The 23,670-nt window shown below is 41.9% G+C and overlaps 1 protein-coding gene across 2 annotated transcripts in view; it reads right to left on the reverse strand.

Annotated features, from left to right (window-relative positions):
* Nucleotides 1–519: 519 nt before the first annotated feature.
* Nucleotides 520–23,670, reverse strand: part of PLCB2 (phospholipase C beta 2) — a 53,012-nt gene continuing 29,861 nt past the window's right edge. For both annotated transcript variants that reach the window (XM_080996510.1, XM_080996511.1), the window contains 16 exons: nt 22,567–22,651; nt 21,638–21,762; nt 17,923–18,077; nt 17,138–17,302; nt 15,366–15,465; nt 14,024–14,128; nt 12,659–12,744; nt 11,230–11,332; nt 10,937–11,008; nt 7,795–8,008; nt 6,158–6,335; nt 5,048–5,124; nt 4,487–4,582; nt 3,062–3,119; nt 2,155–2,241; nt 520–1,015 (listed from right to left, as the gene is read on the reverse strand). In XM_080996510.1, coding sequence (XP_080852636.1) covers nt 755–1,015; nt 2,155–2,241; nt 3,062–3,119; nt 4,487–4,582; nt 5,048–5,124; nt 6,158–6,335; nt 7,795–8,008; nt 10,937–11,008; nt 11,230–11,332; nt 12,659–12,744; nt 14,024–14,128; nt 15,366–15,465; nt 17,138–17,302; nt 17,923–18,077; nt 21,638–21,762; nt 22,567–22,651 — 1,967 coding nt within the window. In that variant the 3' untranslated portion in view covers nt 520–754. The remainder of the gene's footprint in view (nt 1,016–2,154; nt 2,242–3,061; nt 3,120–4,486; nt 4,583–5,047; nt 5,125–6,157; nt 6,336–7,794; nt 8,009–10,936; nt 11,009–11,229; nt 11,333–12,658; nt 12,745–14,023; nt 14,129–15,365; nt 15,466–17,137; nt 17,303–17,922; nt 18,078–21,637; nt 21,763–22,566; nt 22,652–23,670) is intronic.

Genomic DNA, 23,670 nt, shown 5'->3' on the forward strand with positions numbered 1-23,670 from the left:
GCTCTGGTAGCTAGGATTATTTCAGGCCTCCTTTTTGACCATACTATTACCCGCAAAGAAGACACTTTTTTCGTTAAACCAGTCATAAACCCTTGGACTTTGATGCAGGTAGGGTGGGCAACTGTGCCCTGGAAGAGGAAAAACCTCACCTCTACGAGAGAGCCATTGCCTTCATGCCCTGCCAGGAAAAACTGTTGAACTGCTGTGGGATATGGGATGCTAAATTAACTGGACATTTATTCTGATCCTTCAAGGCTCTTTTTGTATTCCGACTACAGGTTTGGGTTTTTTTAAAAAAAGTTTATATTAAGTAGTGGGTGGACATAGCAGATGACACAGAGATTTCTCCAAGTAGTTCTTTATATGGAACTGAACTGAACAGCAAACGGCTCAGCCGGCCTGCTTTTATTGGCTGTCAACATTGTAACAACAACAGCCCAGGGTTTCCCACCTAAATTAACTTAGTGGATCTGAGTGCAAACTATATACACAATACGCCCTGGTGACCAGGGTGAGAACTTCAATATATAACAGTTTATTTCTATCCTGTATTGTCACTACAGATCCTGAAAGATAGAAACTCCAGTGTAGATGCAAACTAATCTGGGTTACCAGATCACAATAATCAAAGATTCAATGAGCTGATGGAAGTGCGACATGAGACAGCCCATTAAGTTCTATGGAACTGTAACGTCTGGAACAAAATGAGTCATTAAAAAAATCTGTGCCTTAAGAACAGGGTCAGGTGAGAGACTCACAGCCTGCTCACCAGTATATCGCTAGATTCCTCATCCTCTGCCGTATTCTCAGCCGTCTGAGTTTCACATCTTTCAGCAACAGGTATCAGGTTGTTTTCTTGCAGCTGTTGTTTCAGCCCCTGGCCTCCCTCACTGGCAGCATATAGGTTCTCTTTCTTTGCTGCATCAGCTTTCACACAGTTCTTCACTAAAACTTGCACTTCTGTGTCAAGAGCTTTCACTTTGCCTTCGTACTCTGCGTATGCCTCCTGCTGCAGCTGTACCGAGAGAGAGGTCAGTACATGAGACACACATGTTGCTCAAATGCTCAGAAGAAGCCCAGTAGTTGCTTGTTTGTGGAATTTTAAATGGTGCTGCTGGGGGGAAAGCCTTTGTTTTACAAAGCCTCAGTTGTTAAGGGCCAAATTAGGCATGCTCACTTTTGTGATGGGGAGCTATTAGGATCATTTTTTTATGAAAAGTAGCTGACCATATTTGGATTGGGAGGGATTACTTTGTACACCCCCCCACCTTATGCCAGTTCTCTCATGCAAGGCACCTCGGCAGCCAAGAGCTTTGGGGAAGGGGGTAGGAACCGGGATTTTGGAATCACGTGGGCTCACTTTACCCTAGACAAGAGGTCAGCAGCCGTTTTGAACCAGTGAGCACATATGGAATACTGGGAAAGTATTGTGGGTGACCGTTACAAAATGGCTGCTGTCATTGTGGTGTGGAAAAGCACAAAATGGCTGCCATGGGGTTGTGGTATAACATCCGCCACTAGTGAACTCACAAAGAGAAGCTCTGCACAGGAGGGTGGGCATCGAATCCTGGCATCCACTGAAATGCAAGGATGTTGGATGGGGTAGATTCAAAGTAGGAGAGGCTTAACCATTGCAAACAGGAGCTAGGCAGGGACAACAAACAGTCCTTTGTGCATTTTGCTGAGCTATTTGCTGAGACCTTCAGCACATACCACAGCAAGTACAATCAAGCACACTGGTGTATGTGAGTGCTGTGCTGTTGACCCCTGCCCAACACCACATTCCCAGTCCAAATGGTCCCCTTGGTACTCCCAACTCTGGGTAATTTGTTTGCTGTTTCCTTTCTGCATGCTTATGTGCACTAGTCAGTGCCCAGCTGGCTTCGGAGTGAGGTTTGCACCACTTGCCCTCTAGTCTTTGTCAGACTTGCTTCATTGCCTGAAGCTCCCCAGAATGCCAAGCAGCCACTTGGGTGCCACAAAGCTGGAGAGGATGCTCAGGAGCGAAAGTGTCAACCACCCATTTCATCTCAACCATTCCATAGCAAAACTAGGGCTTCAAAAGGATTGTTGGCTTTCTCTTCTTAGAGCAGGGGGTTGGAGTAAATTATCTCTGGGGTCTATTCTAGATCTTTGATTCTCCCATCCTCTTACCTGGTTTTCCTTTTCCTTGATTGCTTCTAGGCAGGCTGCCTGCTTTTTCTCCAGTACTTCTTGGTCCCTAGCCTGTTTTTCATTCATCTTGAAGCAGGGAAAGAAAGTATTTTAAAAGCCACCATCTTCAAAGCAACAGTATAAAAGCGAAATAAAAAGAATAGTCCAGTAGCACCTTAGAGACCAACTAAGTTTGTTCTAGATATAAGCTTTCGTGTGCATGTACACTTCTTCAGATAGTATAAAAGCGTCAAATGTTATTGCTAGGTACTTGGGGCATAGGCTCATGGCACAAGTTTGCATAATGGTATAGACTGCCTCTGGGCAAACTGAGTTAGTGAGTGGGTGGGATTTCACACTAGCACTGCATTTTGCAGTGTGCTCAGTAAAAAGTGATTCAGCAGCAGGAATTCTGGGACCCAGCAAAGAAGAAGACGACGAGCTCAGGCCCCTAGGCCGCCCCCTAGAAACACCCCTGATGAATCCCTGTGGTCCATCAGCAATTGTTAAGCTGACAAAGCAGGAGTGCACCCTCAGGATTTCTTAGCAGCTAAGGCATAGCTATTTTTTTTTTTTTAATGTTTAAATATTAAAGGCCACTTTTCTGGGCAAATGGCTATCCAAAGCAGCTTGCAACCAAGGACTATAAAAGAAAAAAGAACTAGTTAATACTGTCATCGTGAGAAGGACCTCTCTCCTTTGTGGCCACCCACCTTCCTGACCTAGGGGGCAGGCACAGCAGGAGATTTCAAGTTCCAGTGGGGTGGTAAAGGTGCAGGTCCTCCAATAAATGGTTCGGGCCTAAGCTAAGCTGAGTGAAATGATCCTGAGAGTGTACTTTTGCGTTGTACAATTGGACTAAGATTTGCCAGAGGCCTTATCCAACTAGTTTTCGTGACAGCCTTACCTGCTTGACCATCTGTACCACTTCCTGAATGTGCGCATTGTTGATTTCTCTCTTCAGTCTGTAGAGAAAAAACCACCCTATCAACACACTTTGATAATGATAACCTTCAGCAGGGAAACGCTTCAGTTAGTCATGACTGAGAGGTTTATCACAGATGCCCAGTTAAGAATTAAAATGACAGGGTGTTAAAGGTACATGATTTGCCAGCAAAAGGCATTGTGTTGTAAAGAATTGTACTAAAGTGATAGATTTACAGGATTTCCCTGTAGTGGTGATGATAGCAATGTGTATCAGTTAAGGAAACCTCCACAAATGAATTGGGTTGTGGTAACCTGAGAATGTGCTGTGCAGTACTTACGCGTGTCTGACAAGGACCAGGGAGGGTTAGGTTCAAATTCTCACTCAGCTATGAAACTCACTTGGGACCTTAGGCCAATCACTGTCTTTCAGGATTGCTGAGAGGGTATGTGAAGCGTGTGTGATAAGCACAGATCAGCTGAGGATGCGTGGGAGAGTGTGTGGGTCACACTCATGGCTGATATGTGGCCCCTAGAGGGTTGCTCAAGGATGAATGTGGCCCTTGGGTCAAAAAAGGTTAGCCATCATTGGTTTAGCAGGATACCAGAATTCTCACACTGTTTTTAAGTTTTAGGCTCTTTGCAAGTAAAAAATTGTTTCTAGCTAGGCATGGAGGAGAAATTCTGTTTTGTTTCCATTTTAGCTACCTCATTCACACTTCTTGAACCAATATGCAAACTGAAATATGGCCATCCTTCAAAATGTGCACTTTTCCAAATTTTGCAATAGCAGTTCTCTGTCCAAACCATATACAAAAATATTAGGGGGAAAGGTGCATTAAAATGCACATATTAGTGAAAATAATATTAAAATGCATTACATTACTGGGATTTGCTTGCAAAAATGCATGCATGAGTCAAAATGTGTTTATTAGGATAAATTTGCACTAAAATACTGGTGAAGAGGATTAAAAAAATAAATTGCAATTTGCTGCAGAAATGTGGAGATCTAAAATTAAGACTGGAAAAAGGAAAATTAGGGGTAGGCAACCTAAGGCCCGGGGGCCGGATGCGGCCCAATCACCTTCTCAATCTGGCCCGCGGACAGCCCGGGAATCAGCATGTTTTTACATGAATGGAATGTGTCCTTTTATTTAAAATGCATGTCTGGGTTATTTGTGGGGCATAGGAATTTGTTCATTCCCCCCCCCCCCAAAAAAATATAGTCTGGCCCACCACATGGTCTGAGGGATGGTGGACGGGCCCACGGCTGAAAAAGGTTGCTGACCCATGGCTTAGAGGGTCAAAATTGACAGATTTGTCCATCTCTATTTCTAGCTAATGCCCAGCCCTGTAAAGAGTTCAGCAGATACAAACTCCAAAGAGGCCAATCAGTCTGCCACAGTACCTTTCCTGGGCACTCTTGTCGGTTGTGTTCTTAGCCATGGTCTGAATTTTTTCCAATCTTTTCACCTCTAGTTTCTTTTTCATTTCTTTAGTGTCACTGTAGAGGAAGATATCACCTAGAGTTGATCGATTTCAGCAATAACACATTTTTATCTCTGTAAATTGCTGTCTTCTTGTCTACCTAATGTCTTCAATCATTTCAGTCATAGAGCACAGGTTAGTAAAGGAAGCACCACATAATGCTCTTTGTTTACAGGCCTGAAAATGTTCCTTGCCGGAGGTAAATGATCCCAGTGGAATGAGAGAAAATGCATAGGTATTGTGTGCAGGTTACATCATGCAAATCCCTTCTGACCACCCCTTCTATTTCTTGCCCAGCCAAACGACAGATGAAGTAGACTAGCACCAACCAGGACTGCATGCACTGAGCCGTTTCAAAATAACTGCACCCTTCCTATCAGCTGCAATCCAGTCTGAGCAGGGAAAACACAAGCGAAAATTAAGCCATGCAAAATTAGTAGATTAAAACGCTGGAAAAAACTTACATTATTTTGTTACCTACCTTTCCCAGGATTCCTTTAGTGCCTTTAGCTCAGATGCTTGCTTTTCTCTTGCAAGCTCAATTATTTTAGAAATTTGCTGTCCAAAGATTAAAACACAGGGTAGAATGTCAGAATTTAATTTTACTCTTTTTCTTTTCTTTCTAAAACTGCAAGTTGTTCCTCCATTTGTGGGAGGGCCTTTTATCCAGTGGAAGCTCTTGCTGGAGGAAGGGAGAAAGAGGCAATTTTTGCAAGTTCCTACTTCTGTTTGCAGCCCATTGTGCCACCTTTTTCATTGTCCTGGAAGAGCCCTGGACAAGCTGGAACAGACCTTAAGGGTGCTGCAGGGAGAAGGAGGAATCGGCAAAATTGTAGCCTTCCCTTCCTGCAGCAGGAACAGCCCATGAGCAGAGTTCCTACGATAAATCTGGCTCCAACCTGTATTCAGCCATAAAATAGGGACCCCCCATGAGGTCTATAACAGCTAGTTTGGGGTATATTTGACACTGTCTGTGACACATAGACTTGAACATCAGACAGCCATAGCAGTGAGGATGAGATGCTGCTGCTCTCTTATATTAAAATCTACAGAACAAGCAAGTGGAAAACATGGTTTTCCCTCACCCTTACCTGCCATTCCTGCGCTGAACGTTTTCTTGTGAACAGATTTATTTGTCTGACACTACTCAGTTGCAACCAAATGATCTGAGTTGTGTTCAGGCAGTAGCACTTGGGATCACTGACTTCATGCCTTGAGATCCTCAAAGATCTTCCTCTGAGTGCCCCTAACCAAATGATGTGCACTAGGTCCTTTTCAGTGGTGGCATTGCCACTATGGGATGCCCTCCTCAAAAAAGGCGCACATGGGGCATATTTTGGTGCCATTTCAGTGTGAGGTAAAGATCTTTTTATTTTCCCAGGCATTTTAATCTGTCTTTAATCTGTGCTTACTCTATGTGACTTATGTTTTTATGCTGTATTATATTTATATTGCTGCTTTTAGTGCGATTAGATTTTAAATGGTTTCATCTTCTGTTGTGGGCTGCGCTGAGAACTCTGTTGTAGGATGACCTGTAACTACTGCAAGCAAATGTTAAGTAAGGAAAGGGTAATAAATCTTCTATCTGTACCTCTGTGGCATGGAGCTCTTTCTTCTTCCGAATTGCATCATACTGCTCTTCTCCTAGCTGCATTAGCTCTTTCTCCAGCTTCTCCTTCAGCTCCAAGACTCTGTTGTCAGGAGGACTCTCTGCCATCTCACCGGAGTTCCTTCCTGAGCTGCTGTCATCCACAGTCCACTTCCTGCAACTTCAGACGAAGAGGAACAATTCTCACAATTTGGCTAATATTGTGACCAATTCACTGCTGTACCACCAAGGAGCCATTTTTCATGAGATCTCTGCATGGCATCATATTGCCACTATGTTCTATAACAGCTATAGATTATGGGCCTTATTCTGCCATGTGAGAAAGAAGAGAGGCAGGCAGGGAAACCATTAGGCCTTTGCCAGTCAGACTGTCCACTTTCAGGACCAATGAACATCACCTGCCCCATGAAAAGGAAGATTAAAGGCTGGGAGAGGAGAGGGAATTGTTTGTGTTTTATTTTTATGAACATGAGACTCTTAATCTCAGGATCATGGGTTTGAGCCCCCACAATGGGGTAGAAGATTCCTGCATCGCAGGGGATTGGACTAGATCAGGCATAGGCAAACTCCAGCCCTCCAGATGTTTGGGACTACAATTCCCATCATCCCTGACCACTGGTCCTGCTAGCTAGGGATGATGGGAATTGTAGTCCCAAACATCTGGAGGGCCGGAGTTTGCCTATGCCTGGACTAGAAGATCCTTGCGGCCACTTCCAACTCTGCAGTGATTATGGAATTGTAGAATTGATTATAGAATTCCATAATCATAGGATTGTAGAGTTGGAATAGTCCCTGAGGATCTTCTAATCCAACCCCCTGCAGTGCAGGAATAGTCTATGCTTCTCTGTGATGGTGAGTGGGTGGGACAGTAGCGGAACTGTAAACTGCCATGGGTGCCGTCACAAAAAGGCAGTATATAAATCCTATAAATAAATAATATAAATAACTTGCTCTTTAAGCAGTAGAGCCATCATTAATCCTTGATTTTGCTTCCTTTATACCCTGCAGCTGTCATATTTAGAAAGTGGCTACATAGCAAAACTGTGGTATTGTAATTCTCTGTTTATGTAACAGCTGTTTATTGCAGCTGTTGTGTAAGAAATGCCCTTTTATTTTGTTTCCCTTTGTGAAGAGGCATTTCCTTAAAATACTTTGGGATCTCTGAGCTTTGTGATTAAATAATTACATGAGACACATCTGTGATTGGATTTTCTTCAGTGCTTTGAATTGCACCTTTGCTTCCTTCCTTGTCATTGTGGCATTCCCCTTCTGTTTCGTTGTGTATTTGTGTGGCAGGTATCTATACGACTGAGAATAGTAGTACACTGTTCCTGCCACCTGCCAGGGGCTTCTCCTCACACTCTTTTCTAGCACTGAGATTAACACAGTATCAACACACAAATCAGTAACACACACCTAAATCTCTCTCTCTAATGCACATACCTAAATCTCTCTCCTCTGGAAAAGCCTAAAGTCCTATAATGTCTCAGTAGTCGAACAAATTCCTTTTATGCCATGATACATACATTTATGAAAGAAATAAAGTTACAGTTAACAGCAAGTCTTCTGATGGCCAATAAGGATCCCACAGCCTTTTCTGCTCATGATCCAATTTCTACCTTTTCTTTTTCTGGGTTTTAGGTGGGCATGGCATTTTCTTTTTGCCAGCTTGCGTGCCCAACTCCATGAAAAGGACGGCATATTTCTGCAACAGCTCTTCCTTGTGCTTCACTGTCTTCCGTTCCACCTCCTTCAGGTCTTTCTCTTGCTTCTTCAACAGTTTCCCAAAATTCTTCATCTGCTGCAGCTCCTCAAAGCTCGCCGTTTGCAGCTCTGAAACATAGCATGAAAAGGAGATGCATCTGCTTAAACGAGATGCTAAATTGCCACTTATTTTCACCATCCACTTGAAGGACCTTTCTTTGCTATACTCCAGGCACATCCAACTCTGAAGAGACTACAATCTACTCCCAGTATAAAAAAACTGGGAGTGATCTACCCATTGTCATTGGAGGGGGGAGGAGCATGCGTGGGGTGGGTGGATTGCCCAGAGTTGTTGAGCCCAGAGTTCTTCAGCTTTTATTTCTTAACTTCCAGTAAACTTTCATTTAATCTCACGATTGATAAGGGTCCCACACTACCAGGATCAGCCAGGGATCTACCAGTAGATTGCAATCTACTGGTTGGACACGCCTTCATATACTCCATCTCCTCTCAAGGTGATCCTATGATTGCACATACCTATATCACAGCATCTCAGCACACAAACCACAATATTTTATCCCTGGGAAAACATAACACTTGCCTCTACGAAAGAGTTCTGCGCAGATGCGACTCTGCAAATGTCAGAGGCCCTTGTTGGGTATTGTTTGTGACACTGGAGTCCACAATATCTTATGCATGTACAGGGCTTACCTGGGCCCCTTTCCACTGTGTCTGCCATGCCCTCTGGAAAGCCATTCCTAAGACACAGGACCCTCCAGATATGCAATGCAGAGTAGAGGGTTAATGATTCCCCCCTCTTGCATAGATTGCAACCCACGACATTTTTTGAACTTTTAAAATGTGTGTCTCTGTGTGAAGTTCAATTTATTTATTTTTTGGAAAGTGTAAATATTGCTGTAGAATCTTATGGACACTGTAAGCTCTCCTATTTTCTGTCTTCAGTGCAGGAGCACTCATTTAGCCACACCTTTTTAAAAAATGGCTAGCCATAACAAAGTCACTACCTACCTTTGCAGCATTGTCCCATAATTTTATGAACCTTCTGCTTAGCCTTAGAAACCTTCTGTTTATTCTTATATTTTAGATGCCCTCCAGCACACATCTAACTACTTAAAATGTGTGTGCATGTGTGTTCTTCCACCCCTTAAAAATATGCAGATAAAAAAGTGATGGACAATTCTATTGTTTTATTTTTGTAAACCACTTTGAGGTATTGGCACAAATGGAGAATAGACAATCGCTCAATAGAACAGGTAGCAACCTTTAAATACCTGGGTGTAACCTTCCAGGAAAGGGGCTCCTGGCGCTTTCAGATTAATAATACTATTGCAAATGCAGAAAGATCTACCAAAGCGTTAATAAGATTCTTCTATGGGAAAGGGGGCCAATACATACCGGCAGCCTCCCAGGTCTTTGCTGCCAAAATACTATCACAATTGTTATATGGATCCCAGATCTGCAGCTTTAAAAACCTTACTCTCTTAGAGGGATTCCAAACTAAGTTTTTCCGCTGCCTGCTTGGATCCCCTCTTGCGTATCCAACATAGCGGTCCGTTTGGAGGTTGGGCAAATTCCTATCAGTTCTCGGATATGGATATTGAAGATCCATTATTGGCTAAAGCTTATTTTCTTCCGGGTTGGGCTGGCACCTTTAACCTTATTAGATACCTACCAATCCAGATGGAAAGCTACACTGCTGGAAAAGCTTAAAGGCTTGGGGATCCCACAGCAGACCCTGATAGCGACAGGCTTCGAGAAAGCTAGGACTACAATTCGCGAGCGTATCTGGGACGTAGAATTACAATGCCACATGAGCGAAATGATCAAACATCCAGCAATAAGGGACCGTGGGAGAGGTTTCTCTCCAGCTAACTATCTGTCAGGTCTTCAGGTAACCAAATACAGACGGTCTTTTGCCCTCGCCAGATTCAACGTTCTCCCTTCTGCCTTACTTCAGGGCAGATTTGAGGGTAAACCATACACAGCACGGGTCTGCCCTTGTGGCTCGTTGGAAGTTGAAACTGCTTCACATGTACTATTACGTTGTCGTCTTTATGAGGATATACGTTTGACTTTTATTACACCTGTTTTGCAAAAGTCCAGGAAAGAATCGGAACACCATAGTTTAAAATTACTGTTAGAGGACAAGAATCCCAAGACTACATTAAATGTAGTCAAATTCTGTGCGTCTGCAATTAATCGCAGGAAGCAAGTGGTATCCCATAATGACCAAACCCCCAAATGTTAATTATAGGGGGCACGCTAATAATTAACTTTAATTTTTTATATTTAAATCCTTGTTATATTTATATTGTCCTCTGTATTTCTGATTTTTTTTATTTTTTTTTATGATCTGTGATATTGTGTGTGTTGATGCTGGTCTGTGACCATATTAATAAATTCATTCATTCATTCATTCACTTTGAGGTATTTTACAATTAAGCAGTGTATACATTTTATGAAATAATAAAGTATGAATCTGTAGCACTAACTACTTTTCTGCAACAATAAACCTGCAGTTTTATTATTTTCATTTAAAAAAACTGTATAAGATTACATGATTCCTGTTAAGAAAACTGGCTGGATTGTTAAAGTGTGTCAGTTAAATCATTCCAACACCATATTTTTAAGGTCCAGGTAATCCCAGAAAATGAAAATATGCTGTTGGGATGTGCTTTGCAGGATTCTGTGGCTATGTCCAGAAGCTGCTATCAATTCTGTGCAGGATATAAAAAGAATATGGGGAAAGGTGAATTGGGGCCTGTGATTGACTTACCTCACATTTTGTAATGAGTTCACTTCCAGTACAGTTACAGTAGCACAAGGCTAGCCAACATGTTGCCTTCTAGGTGCTGCTGGACTGCAACTCCCATCATACCTTGCTATCGGCAATGCTGGCTAGGGCTGATGGAAGTTGGAGTCCAACAACATATGGAGGTTGCCATATTGGCTGTCCCTGCAAAATCAGGGCAGAAATTAAAGTACGGTAATTTGAACTTGAATGTTGCCATTCAACAGGAACAGGATTAGAAATACCTGTAGGTTCTTTTGTAGGTTCTTTTGTGGTCTCTTCTTTTCCTGTCGAGGTTCCTTTTCCATTCAGGGTTCCTGAGGGGCAAAAACACACGACGGATGAGTGAGCTTATTCTGTCTCGTGAAAGATAACAGCCACTGAAATTGATCACAACCAGCATGTTAAGTGAGTCCCAATGAAATGAGAAATGTCAACCCTGCTTCTTGTCTCCTGGATCAATATCATTTCTTTTCAGAATCTGAACAGCATATATTTAAGCTGCCGTGCTCAGCCCCAACCATATCCATAGCATTACCTCCAGGCCCGTTTGAAGGAGGAGTACTAAAGGTCCCTGTGGCATTATGTATCCCGTTGGTATTGAGTTGAACAGATGAAAGACTTTTTTGCAAGTCAGGCCCCTAAAACAAAAATTAATTGTGCATCAGTTATAGCAAAACGGATCACTAGAAACAACTGGACACTTTCCCCTCAGTTTTGCTTCGTGGCATTGTGTATTTTGCCACACTGAAACTATAGGAGGCATAAGAGAGAGCCATAAGGTACATCTTTAATCTTCTTGCAAACTTGCATCACTGTGGACTTTGGGTTTTAGTCTGGTTGGTGGTGGCACCCTCTTGTCCCTGCTGGAAGCTGAGGAGACACTGGCTTGTGTCTATGTGGCTGAACAGGCAAGCAGAACAGGAGATTTAGGAACAAGAAATAAATACACTAGAATTGAGGAGGGGGTTGTATTGCAGATTGTGGCAGGGAAATGTGATGCTTGTGGTTACTAGTACAGTAGTGCACTAATGTGCCAGGCACAGGAGCCTTCTATGGAAGTTTGTGTTACTGCAGTATTTAATCCATTAACTTGGTCAATCAGTCAAAGCCATCCATTGATTTAATACCTTAACTGCCTGCAGTGGCATAAATAATTTCAAACACAATGCTAAGAATCCCTTCCCATCTCTAACTCTTTCAAAGAATCCTGTAGATATAATTAATGTGGTATGTAATGCTTGAAGCAACTGCTTTTGATGTGAAAAACAGTCCCCAGATACATCCTATTTGAATTTTTTAAAAAGATCTAGTGGGTGTAGGTTTTCCTATCCCAAAGAATGAATGTTCATTTTTTTAAATTGCCAGTAGCTAGCTTCTCCATGGAGAAAACTAGCATTTGGGGCTGCCTCTCCTTTTATGGAAAATGGATATTCTAATTCAATATGGAAATGCACACATTTAAAGATATAGGATGCTGTGATGGCATTGTACACATGAAGGAAACTATTAAAATTTAAGTCCAAGTGTGTTCACTCATTCCTTTCAGTTAGTGTCCCCCTTGTAAAATTAATTGCATGTGGTTCAAGCCAACTCTGCAATACCCAAAATGGGTAGAATTCTGGACCATCATTTTAAGATTATTCTTGGGAACTGAACTTTACTCATGATCCAAATTCTGCTGCCAGCTTCTGCCTGTAGGCCCCTCCTAGGGCGAAAAAGTCTCCTTTTAAGAATTGGTTCCCTTCCCACATTCCTGCTCTTGATTCCCCTAAGCAAATAAAACCCAGATGGAACCTCCACGTCTTCTCTACTTACCATTTCAGGCATTTTTGACACGCGCCATTTGCAGTAACTTCAGCTTTTATTGCATGAATTCTGCTGTTAGTCACCTTGAACTGTACAAGTGAAAGTAGAATGCAATTATTCTGAGTAGGTAAATAAATAAAAGTATCTGTGGAACTCACCTCAGGAGTATCCTCTTGGCTCTTCTCTGATTTTTTGTCATGTGCGTTAAAAAACTTTATTGGGTTGGAGAGCGCCATGGTGAGATCTAGGGAAATAATCCAGGATTTTCAACAATATCATATCATCCCTCTCCTACTTATTCCTTACTGCTATGTTTCTAGGAGTATGTTAGAGATCATATATCCTGAGTTTTGAGTCTCTCAATTCTCCAGATTCATGCATAGTAGTACAGGTTCATTAAGGGAACAACCCTACTGCAAGTTCTGTCAGGATGAGCAGGCTAGGATTCGGCATATATCTGGATAAGCCAGGGGTTTTCAGCACAGTTGGGCTACACCGGCTTAACTCTCGCATCCTCATCTCAGCATCCCCTACATCCCAGCTGGCTATGCTGAGCCCAGTGGAACTTAAGCTGGTGTAAACCCTGAAAAAGGGGTGTGTCTCTTTAAGCAATGGTGTTCTTGGGACACATGCCTCATGAATAGGAGATGGCTACCCACATGAGCCAAACCTCAGGACACATTTCCACTTCACCTCTCCCAGAAATTTATGAAAATCACTGGATTTATGAATACATCAGCCAGCCCTTAAGAAACAACTATTACAAATAATGACCACCTGACCATCATGCCTCAAGTTATCAAAGGGCCTACAAAGGGCCTTGGCAAGTCACATTCTGGATCTGGTGCTTGTAATGGGTTGGTGAAAGCGGGCCAATAGTGGAGGGTTTGTTGTGATCCAGTTGTCATGGTCAGACCATTTTCTAGTAAGGTCTACACTGCTAACTCGTTTTTCTTCATGGTGGTGGTTTAACCTTTGAAATTCTTCATGGCACAGAATCCAGATACTGTAAGGATCACCTCCCATATTAACCTGCCCAAATATTCCCAGAGTGTCACCACCATCGCAGATCAAGAAGGCAGATCTGTGGCACCCCCAATATGGAACTCTTTCCCAGGTATCTGCTGGATTATCTTTTCGGTGAAATGTCATAGGAAGACATTGTCAAAATAAAAAAAATCCTTCCAGTAGCACCTTTAAGACCAACTAAGTTAGTTCTTGGTATGAGCTTTCGTGTGCAAGCACACTTGTTATTTCTTCAGGCATTTGAATGATGCACATTTTTAATATTATAAGGGTGATGCAATTTAAACTCTGCTAATATCTGCAGGTTTCATTCTGCTGTTTTAATTAATACGTCATTTGCTATTTTGTATTGATTTTAACTGAGCCATTAACTGAGTACATTTTATCATTGTAGTTTTTCTTTTCATTGTAAACTGCTCTGGGGTAGATATTATGAAGATGCCACTAAACAAAAAAAGATAACTACATCCCTCTTTCAGGTTTTTGGAATACGGTACCTGCCCACGAATCCGGAACATAGTCTTTCATCTCCACATACACAAAGAGAGAAGGCATTGTAAGTGGCATGTTGCTCTCACTACGAAGGCAAACATGGTGATAGCCTAAAACAGAAAGCACATATCCCAATAGAAACAGGTGGCAAACAGAATGCTACTGAGGGACTGTTTTGGAAAATGCTGGAGGCAATCAGAAATCAGCTTCAGATGATGCAAGGTGCAGCAAGTCACCTGCAATGGCAGGTTCTGCGTACCAGTAAGCAGGGCTGGCCCAAGGCATTTTGGCACCTGAACCACAAAATGGTGCCCCCACCAGGGGAGAAGGGGTGAGTGAAGATCCACATCAGGAACAAGGGGCAATAGTGATCTACATCAGGAACTAAGTGTGTGGGGAGACCAGTAGCACCTCCAATTTGCCAAGAGGCTGCTGTGGAGGTGGCATGGTGGGGGGTAGGCACTGAGGAGGGGACACATCCAACCTCCCAGGTGCACACTGCAACCATTGCTGCCACAGTGCTTTCCTTGGAGTCTGGCTCTTCTGCCCCTCTGGATTCTGCTGCCTGAGGTGGTTGCCTCACCTTATCTCATGGATGGGCCGGCCCTGCCAGTAAGGATAGTGGGCATGGGAGCTGACTCATGGAGCACAGGCCCTCAGAAAGTTATCCTGTATAAGTCCTATTGAAATGGCCAGGAGTTATGAATCACAAATAATAGAATTGTAGAGTTGGAAGCGACCACAAGGATCATCTGGTTCAATCTCCTGCAATGCAGGAATCTTTTGCCCAACATGAGGCCTCATACCCATGACCCTGATATTAAGAGTCTCATGCTCTACCAACTGAGCTATAGTTGTGGAAGCTCCGTTCATTTCAATTAATTGTGGCAATGTCTCAGTCTGGTGAGGAAAACAATAATTTCCATATACAAACCATGACACATTCTCACTATGAATATTTATGGCTCTGGAAATGATAGGGTAGAAGTTAGTGAAAGGACTCTAGAAAAGCACAGGCAAAATGACCAAGCAGCTTTTATATACAAATAGACTAAATTGCTAGATTTTTCAGTTAACAGGGGATGCAGCTATGATTGAGTTATATAGAAAGGGAAGAAGCAGAGGGCATTTGGTAAAATTAATAAGCATCAAGTTTAATACCAGCAGAGATTACACACACAGAGATATGAAACAAATACAAAGCTCACTGCCACTAGCAGTTTCTACATATATCCTATAACACATGAAGGGCATGTGGATTCATGCAGAAAAATTACCAGTCAACCAAATGATCTAGTGAAGAAAGTAAGTCCATTTTCAGAAATCTCAAAAATAGTCCATTCTCACCTGAACGCACAGCAGTGATGGGAATGACACGTTGCCCTATGAACTTGCCTCCTTCCTCCCAAACCACAATTCTGAGAGAAGCTAGCTCTGGCATCAAAATCTGTCAAGAAAGAATCAAATGATGCTTATCTTCAATTGACTTAAAATATTTTAGAAAATGGAGTTCTCAAGAATCATGAACTCCTGGATTGTCCAAGTATTTTCTTTTATACTTCCAGTTCATTTGTTTTTGCTAGCTCTGTTCCTTGTAATAACGGACTATGTTTTATTTAACCTACTAGTGTCCTGTAGGTTATAGCTGGCTGAGAAAACATAGCGCTTGTGCAGTTGCACAACACTGATTTGAATGCAGCATTGTATCAGCCTAATTGATTCTAAGTAAATGCCAAAGCATACAAAACAGCTTAGCGTTCCCTATTTTGTTTTGGTTTTTTAGCACACAATCCCCCCCCCCCCAATAACCAGAGGTAGTGTGTGTGATAAGGAATATGTGTTTTGGGAAAGAAGGAAGAACTGTATGAGATATGGTTCATAATGTTGAAACAGGAGTATGGCTGATTTAAACATGATAACCCTAAATAGACAGCTCACAATGGGCTAAGTTTATGTCCTGAACAACAGACAACTAAATTTCCTCACCATTCACTGTAAAAACTTCACTCCTTTGCACAGGAAGATGTTATCTTAGGAGGTGATCTAAACTGAAACATTAGGGAATCTCACTACAAAATGTACATGTCAGGCAGCATCTCTCCTCCAATGATCGCAGGGAACTTAAAACTATTGCACCTCCTTGAGAGGTGGGGACTGTGAGATACGCAGAGTGAATTTGACTTGACAGACGTGAGCTTTTCATTTCATACCAATTTAAAACAAATACCTGAATCAATTTTGTTACGGCTTCCAGCTCACTACTCGCTATGGTAACATCCACAAATATTGGCTCTATAAAAATTACAGATCACACGTCTGGCTCAACTTCTTTTACATTGAGCTCATAGTTAGAAATGAGTCATTCCTGGTCTCTTAAACCAGCTTTGCTTGCTAATCAGGACATTAGAGAATGAACTGAGACAGCTCTTAAGAATTACTTTGATGAGAATAAGCAGGAGGGGACTTCTATTATGGGAGGTTCAGGGGAATTTGTATAAAAGGTTGGGGTTTTTTTATAGAGAGAAAAGAACCTTCTCTGAGATAAAGAACTAAGAACTAGAAATGTCCTTACTATTACAGGAATACAAGAGGACCGGGTCAACTAAAATAATCAACGCTGCCAAATTTATACATGAGGGGGAAATAAAATTAAGATGCCTTCTAGTTCAACAAAGCAAGTGTATATTTCCATAGTCCATTTGATTTGCAAGTTCCACTTTAAAAGCACAGAACAAAATATTTTGTGGGTTCATAAAATAAGAACAGTGGACTTGGATCTGGAATATTTTAATTTTAAAAAGCTTGTTCAGACAAGAGCTCAGTGGGTAATTTTTGGATAAGCCTCAGTCTCTCAGCTTCAGTTCTCCATCTGTGAAATGGAAATGTCAATTATTTGCCTCACAAGGTTGCTAGGAAGAAGGAAATCAGTATTGTAAAAAATGCTGTGCATGAAAGTTGTCAAAGGAAATGTAAAATATAAGCAAGAGGCTCCTAGATCACTCAACCCCACATACGCTATTTACACTGTAGTTTGAAAGTTGACCTCAGTCCATGGAAGTCTAGAACTGTCAAAGAAGCTTGTTCTTAGAAGAGACACCTGTTGCATGAGGCACTGTTACCTTTTCAAAGACAAAAGCATCCTCCTTCCATACAGGGTTGATTGAGTTGGCATTTGGTGACATCTTGGTTCTGTATCTGCGTTTTGGATCACCCGGCAGTCCATATAACTCCACTTCTACATATGACCTCACACTACGTTCTGAGAGGAACTGACCAGAAAGTATCTACGAATACATGGAAACAAGATCAACGGAGCATTTACTTAAACCCAGTTTACATCATCCATCGTTATATCATTAGAGACTGTCACTATATTGCAGATGGAATTCAATTACATACTGGCAAAATACATATTGCACAATTAAAGTGAAATTGCCACTCTGGTGCAACAATCCCCCCTCATCTCACAACTTGAACTTTTTGCAGGAAGGAAAGTGATGGGAAAACACACTGAAAAGCTGCCAAATGTGAGATAACGACTGCTCAGTACAATGTTGTATAACCTCCATGCAAACTTTGTGAAATCAGGATGATTACACAATAATTAGTTCGTTGGGGAAAGTCCTTAGTTTGTGGTTCTTCTCTACTTTAATCCTTCAGATGCATTTTCTTGCTTTAGTGCTACTTGTGTCATCTTTCTATTGCTCATTCTCCATTTTCATTTGATTCACTACATTTAAACACTGAAGGAAACTAGCCTTTTTCAAAATACCACTTTGCAGGTTACTGCAGGTGCGTTTTTCCACAAAGAGCCTTGCTGGGTGATAAATGTCTCGGGGCCTCGGGACTATACACCTGTTTAAAGGGCTCTAAATCCAGAAGCAACCTAGCGCTTGTTACTTACTGTTATTGAGAGTGTGCTCGCCACCACCACATCAATGCGATCCACAGAGAAAGGGTCAAATTGCTTATCTGGGCGACGCATGAAGTCATGCTTGAGAATATAGCCGCTCTGCCCATTGAATTCAAAGAGAGCCAGATTCTGCTGCATGGGAATATCTGTTAAGGGAGCAGGCCAACAGGAATAAATAGGTAGGAGTGTCTGTTAGCATGTATGTATAGTATGAATGAAAGCAGATGAAATTGTGCTTCAGCAGCATATTCATTTCAAAAGTCCTCAGTGTGCTTTACATAAAGGGGATTAGCCACCTATGGGCTTACTCAAGTTTCAACTATAGGGCCACGTTCCAGCACAGATTCTGAAAGTGCCCATTTGTTTTTAACTGCTCTGGCACCTTTATATGAGTGCACTCCTACATACATCTACTCAGGAGTAAACCCCATGGCATTCTAATCGGTTTATTGCAGAGTTAACTCCACACAGCAGCCTATTTCATGAGATGTATACCTCACTAATAATTATGTTCCAACACTGATGTCACCTATGTGTAGAAATATATATATATAGGCACCATCATGTATGAAAGCTGTACATCTGCTTCATTCCATGTACACATGCTGGGAAGCTGCAAATTGACTGTACACATGTGGTGAAAGAAGCACATCTGTACTTGTCACATGTGATGATATAAAACTTTCTCCTAAATGGAAATGATATTGATGTAGGAAAACATTCATGAGTAAAGTGCTGGTGGATGTTTGCACACAGGCACTGAGATACATAGGACAATAAATCAAACTAATAAGGAAGAATGGAAGATAATGAGGAAAACTGCATCTTCCTGCCACTTCTATTGGATATCCAGTTTTAAAATGAATGAACACCTCAGTCCACTTTCTCATTACATTCCTTGTCCCATTCCTCTTACAATTCCATCGACACCTTCATTCTCTTGTGTACTTTTTTTTATTCATCCTGCCTCCCTTTCTCCCAAATTTATTATACTGCCTCCCCGCAAGTTCCCATCTGTTCACTTTATCCTTTCCTTTTCCTCCCACTCTTCTCCTCATCACACAACTCTGCTCTTCTATGCATGAGTGTAAGGAAGAAAGGAAAATTACTGAAGAAATGGAACAGAAGTCATACTGGCCATTGTGTTCCAAGGGAGACTGAACCCCTTCCCTTCCTCACAGTGAAATGAGAGTAGATCAAACTATGCAAGGCTGCAGCTTTGAGGGGGGTCACAGATGTTGCACTACATTACACATCCACTGCAGGTCAGGCATCCCTTATGTGCTCTGACTTGCTATATTAGCACTGCAACAAGCATCTGGTAATGTCATCTGCACCAGCAACATATGGTAACTGCTGCAGGCAAGATGAAGTGCTGCACTCGTACTGTCAATATACACAATATATACAGTGGTGCCCCGCAAGACGAATGCCTCGCAAGACAAAAAACTCGCTAGACGAAAGGGTTTTCCATTTTTTGAGCTGCTTCGCAAAACGAATTTCCCCTATGGGCTTGCTTTGCAAGACGAAAAATGAAAACGTCTTGCAAGTTTGTTTCCTTTTTCTTAACACCGTTAATACAGTTGCGACTTGACTTCGAGGAGCAACTCATAGAACGCGGTGTGGTAGCCTTTTTTGAGGTTTTTGAAGACTTTGGTGATTTTTGAAGCTTTCCCAAAACTTCTTTTAAACTTTTAAAACTTTTTTGGGGGTTTTTGGATTTTGGGTTGGGGTGTTTGGAATTCAAGGACTTGGTGTTGGGGAGGGGTTTGCAAGAATCTGGAAGCTTGTGTGTGTGTTTTTTTCTGCATTTTTATGATTTTCTGTGACCATTGGGCCACTCTGCTATTTTTTAAAAAAAATTCTGGATTTGAATTTCTGTGTGGCGGGTGGCTGGGGGAACAGTTGAGGAGGGGTTTGCAAGAATCTGGAAGCTTGTGTGGTTTTTTTCTGCATTTTTATGATTTTCTGTGACCATTGGGCCACTCTGCTGTTTTTTTAAAAAAATTCTGGATTTGAATTTCTGTGTGGTGGGTGGCTGGGGGAACAGTTGGGGAGGGGGTTCTTCAGCAAGAAGCAAAGAGTGGAAGAGGAACCTTCTTCGAGTTGTCCCCCAGAGTCTTAGAAAATGTACTGTACACATTGTTGATTTTTAAATGTTTTTCTGTCATGTTTAGAAACTTAATTTATTGTTCCTTCAATTTTTGAAATGCTCTTTACAGTATGTGTGACTTTAAAGAGCACTTAATAAACTCTTGTTGTACCAAATTTGGCTTTGTTTGGACTTTTTTTGACCATAGGAACACATTAATTGAATTTCAATGCATTCCTATGGGATTTCGTGCTTCGCAAGACAAAAAATTTGCTAGACGAAAAAACTTGCGGAACGAATTAATTTCGTCTTGCGAGGCACCACTGTACTCCATTTCCCCCATTACAACAACAACAAAAAACCTCACATCTGAATAGAATCTGTGAATTCTACTTCAGTTGTACCTGGCCATTCAATATCCAAAGAGGTTAGTGCCCTCCTACCTGAATTACATTATGAGCTCCACTTACTGTTCTGTGTATGCTGATTTAGCCTTTAAGGTGCTCACCCTGAGGTGATGCCTTTCTGCCTTTCCATCAGGAAGTATTGATATTGCCACTGTTTTCCAATGTCCCTCCCTGCCTGCTTCCTATATATTTCCAGTCTTAAGAAGTTCTGAGCCCTAGGGTGAGTCTATATAGTCATTTCTATCAGGGACAAAAATCACCCTGTGGCAATTTGTCCTTATCAATCTCAGATTTTAGGTAATAGGAATACTTGTGGCCTCTTTCTTGTTTAACTTTCAGTGGGGTGGGCTGTGTTCTGTGTTAGACCTGCCTTTTTATATATATTGTGGGGTTGTTTTTTAGCTTTAAGTTTTGTTCTGGTTTGTTATACTTGGATTTAATGTTTGTATCATTTTGTAAGTCACTGTGGGTCACTTTTATATCTATATCTCTGTATGTAAAAAAATGCCTGTTGAAACTTCATTTCTGGGTTGCCATATTCTATCAGATGCCTCTGGACTGGCCCTTGAGGCAAAAGGAAACAGTTTCATTTGTGTTACAGGCAGTCCTTTGACCCCACCTGCTTCCTTTGAAAGGACACCTGGATTATATCCAAAGGTAGGTTTAATTTAGCAAAAAGCCCTTCCACGAGCAAGTTGGGGGCACCTAATTTTCACCAGTCTTTCCCCCCCAATACTGCAGCCCCATCCCATTCTGTTCCAGAGGGTCTCCCAATTCTCAGGAGCAGCATTTTGGGAAGGAAGCAGGGCTTCGGCAGGTTGGAGGGGATGGCAAAAATCAGGTGTGCCAAACTGCACAGCTGGCAGCCCTTTCTTTTGAAAACATATGTCTTCAGCACATGTGGAAACTTTGCATTGGAAAGACTCTAATTAAATGCAGCAAGCTTTGATGTTGACCCCTTGCATTTTTGGGTGATATGGGGAAATATCCAATATAGGGGGGGACGACACCCAGTAATAATAATAAACATAAATGAAGGAACACAAATGAAGAAAAGAAAAGAGAAAAGGCAAAGAAAGAAAGAAACAGACATAGCAGGGTAGTGAAGCAGCTCTGGGAAATTTATGGGTAGTGGTGAAATTAAAAGAGTCAGAAAATCATTGCTAGCCTAGGAACAGGAAGGGATGGTAGGAGGTGCACCACTTACCAGTTGTCTGGAAGTTTAATGCCACCATTTGACAGCCAACATTCCAGAACATCTGAGGCATGTAGTTAGAAGAATCCATCCGGGTACCCTTGGGATAAATTCGGCTCATCTGCCTCTTGTTGTAGCTGAATTTTCCTAATAGGAGTCCCATCTCCGAAGTTTATTGCAGTATATATGCCCTTGGCAGTTTTGCTCTTACAGGGTTCCCAGTATGAGCTTTTCATGGAGCTGTCCAGGGTGCTGCCTATATTCTGACTCTTCCCTTGCTTCACCAGTCTGGAGTTTTTATTTACCTTGACTTGTCTGGCTCTTGTTTGGTGGAACATGAAACTTTGCTGTGGCCCTGCACTCCCCGCCCCTCACATTGCTGTGGCCAGCACTTGGAAGAGAACACTACACAGCTAAAATGTTTTTAAAGGTTTACTAAAGTTTAATATCACAGTGCTGCAAAGCTAAAATCGACTTCTGTGTGAATCGTATAGAAATCAATAGGTACACCTTATATATAATAGTTCTAAGGAATACCCATTTTGGGAACTGGCCTTGAGTCATGGAAGGTAGCAGTAGATTTTATCCAATGAAGTTTTCCTGTTCATGCAAGAACTTCCACTTGTGTGAACAGAGCGTCCCCTTTTCCTCCCCAGTGCATTCTCAGATCTGTTCTGGGGTTTCCCTAAATTCTGCAGAGCAAATAGTGGGTGGGTGGGTGGGTATGGTTGTGGGTTTGCAGGGCCACACAGGGAGAGGATAGAGATATGTTCAGTTTCATAGTAAGTCCTTGTGCAAACAGGACAACTTTGTTGGATACAACCTTTTGTTTCCAGACAGTAATATTATGATTGGCTGCATGTGACATGACCTAGAACAAACTTTTAAATATGTGAATAGGTGCACTTGCAGGTGCACCAAAGAAAAAAGAAAAAGGATACTCTACAAACTGGATGGGCGATTTGGTCAGCAGGTCATAAGCCTTCATCTCAGTGAAGGAGGAAACGACATAACTCCGGTTCTTCTCTGGAAGAACAAGCAAGATAAACATAAATCACGCCCAATGCTCCAGATCCTCCTATTCTACCATTTTTTCTTCACTATCAGCCCCTTGCTATCCACAAATAAAGACACTGTCTATGCATGATCCTCTGACGCAGAGAAGTAAAAAATATCAAGTTTGATTTGGGTTTTGATGGAGGTTGATTTGAGGACCTTTCTCTGCATGATAGTTTCCCAAGGGAGTCGCTTAAGCGGCATTGAAGCCCTCATACAGTATCACCTGAGCAAGTGTTTTGGTTGTGGAAGTAATCAGTAATCAACTGCTAATCAAATCTGTGTGTAAACAGCATTTCTTGCAAGAAGGACTATTGGCACATTTTTGAAACCTAGAGGGATGGTGCCCATAATTCCACTGCAAAGTGTTCCACGGTGTCCCTTATACACCTGTCCATGACATTTTTTAATTTTTACTTTCTCTTTTTCTTCATGCATTTAACCTGTCCACCTATCTGCCCTAGTTCAGGAGGCCTTGCCACATGTGTGGCTTCTGCAATAGCATGACAGTAGTTCTCTGCTTATGTTAAGGTGAGACCACCTGCATTGCTTTGCTATGTTTGAAGATGGGAATGGCTACTCTAGATTCAGGAAAGGGGCAGAAGGCTTAGAAGTAATTGGTATAAAGGATCTGGAGCTGCTGGTCCTTTTTTGGAATAGAATCAGCTATTGTTGCCTAATATTTTTAGAAGAAGAAGCTTATTTTATAGTAAGTGCATAATCTTTATTAGTCCTTTGTTCCATTTCCAGACTTCTTTTCCAGGAGTTTTATGTAGCATAGAGCAGTCCGCAATTTTATTTAGTAAAAATATGAGGATTCAGAAGCCCCCAGCTTTTTGTCTGACACTAAATCAGTTGGGAATCAAAACTTGGAGGGGGGAAGCTCTGCATTTCATCAGGCTTCCCATCAGTTCCATAAATCCTTTCAAGGACACTCAATACTTCACCCAAGCTCATGAATCTTTTGATATGCTTTGGCAGATGTAATG

The sequence above is a fragment of the Podarcis pityusensis genome (assembly GCF_964106645.2).
Source record: "Podarcis pityusensis genome assembly, chromosome: 1".
Taxonomy (NCBI): domain Eukaryota; kingdom Metazoa; phylum Chordata; class Lepidosauria; order Squamata; family Lacertidae; genus Podarcis; species Podarcis pityusensis.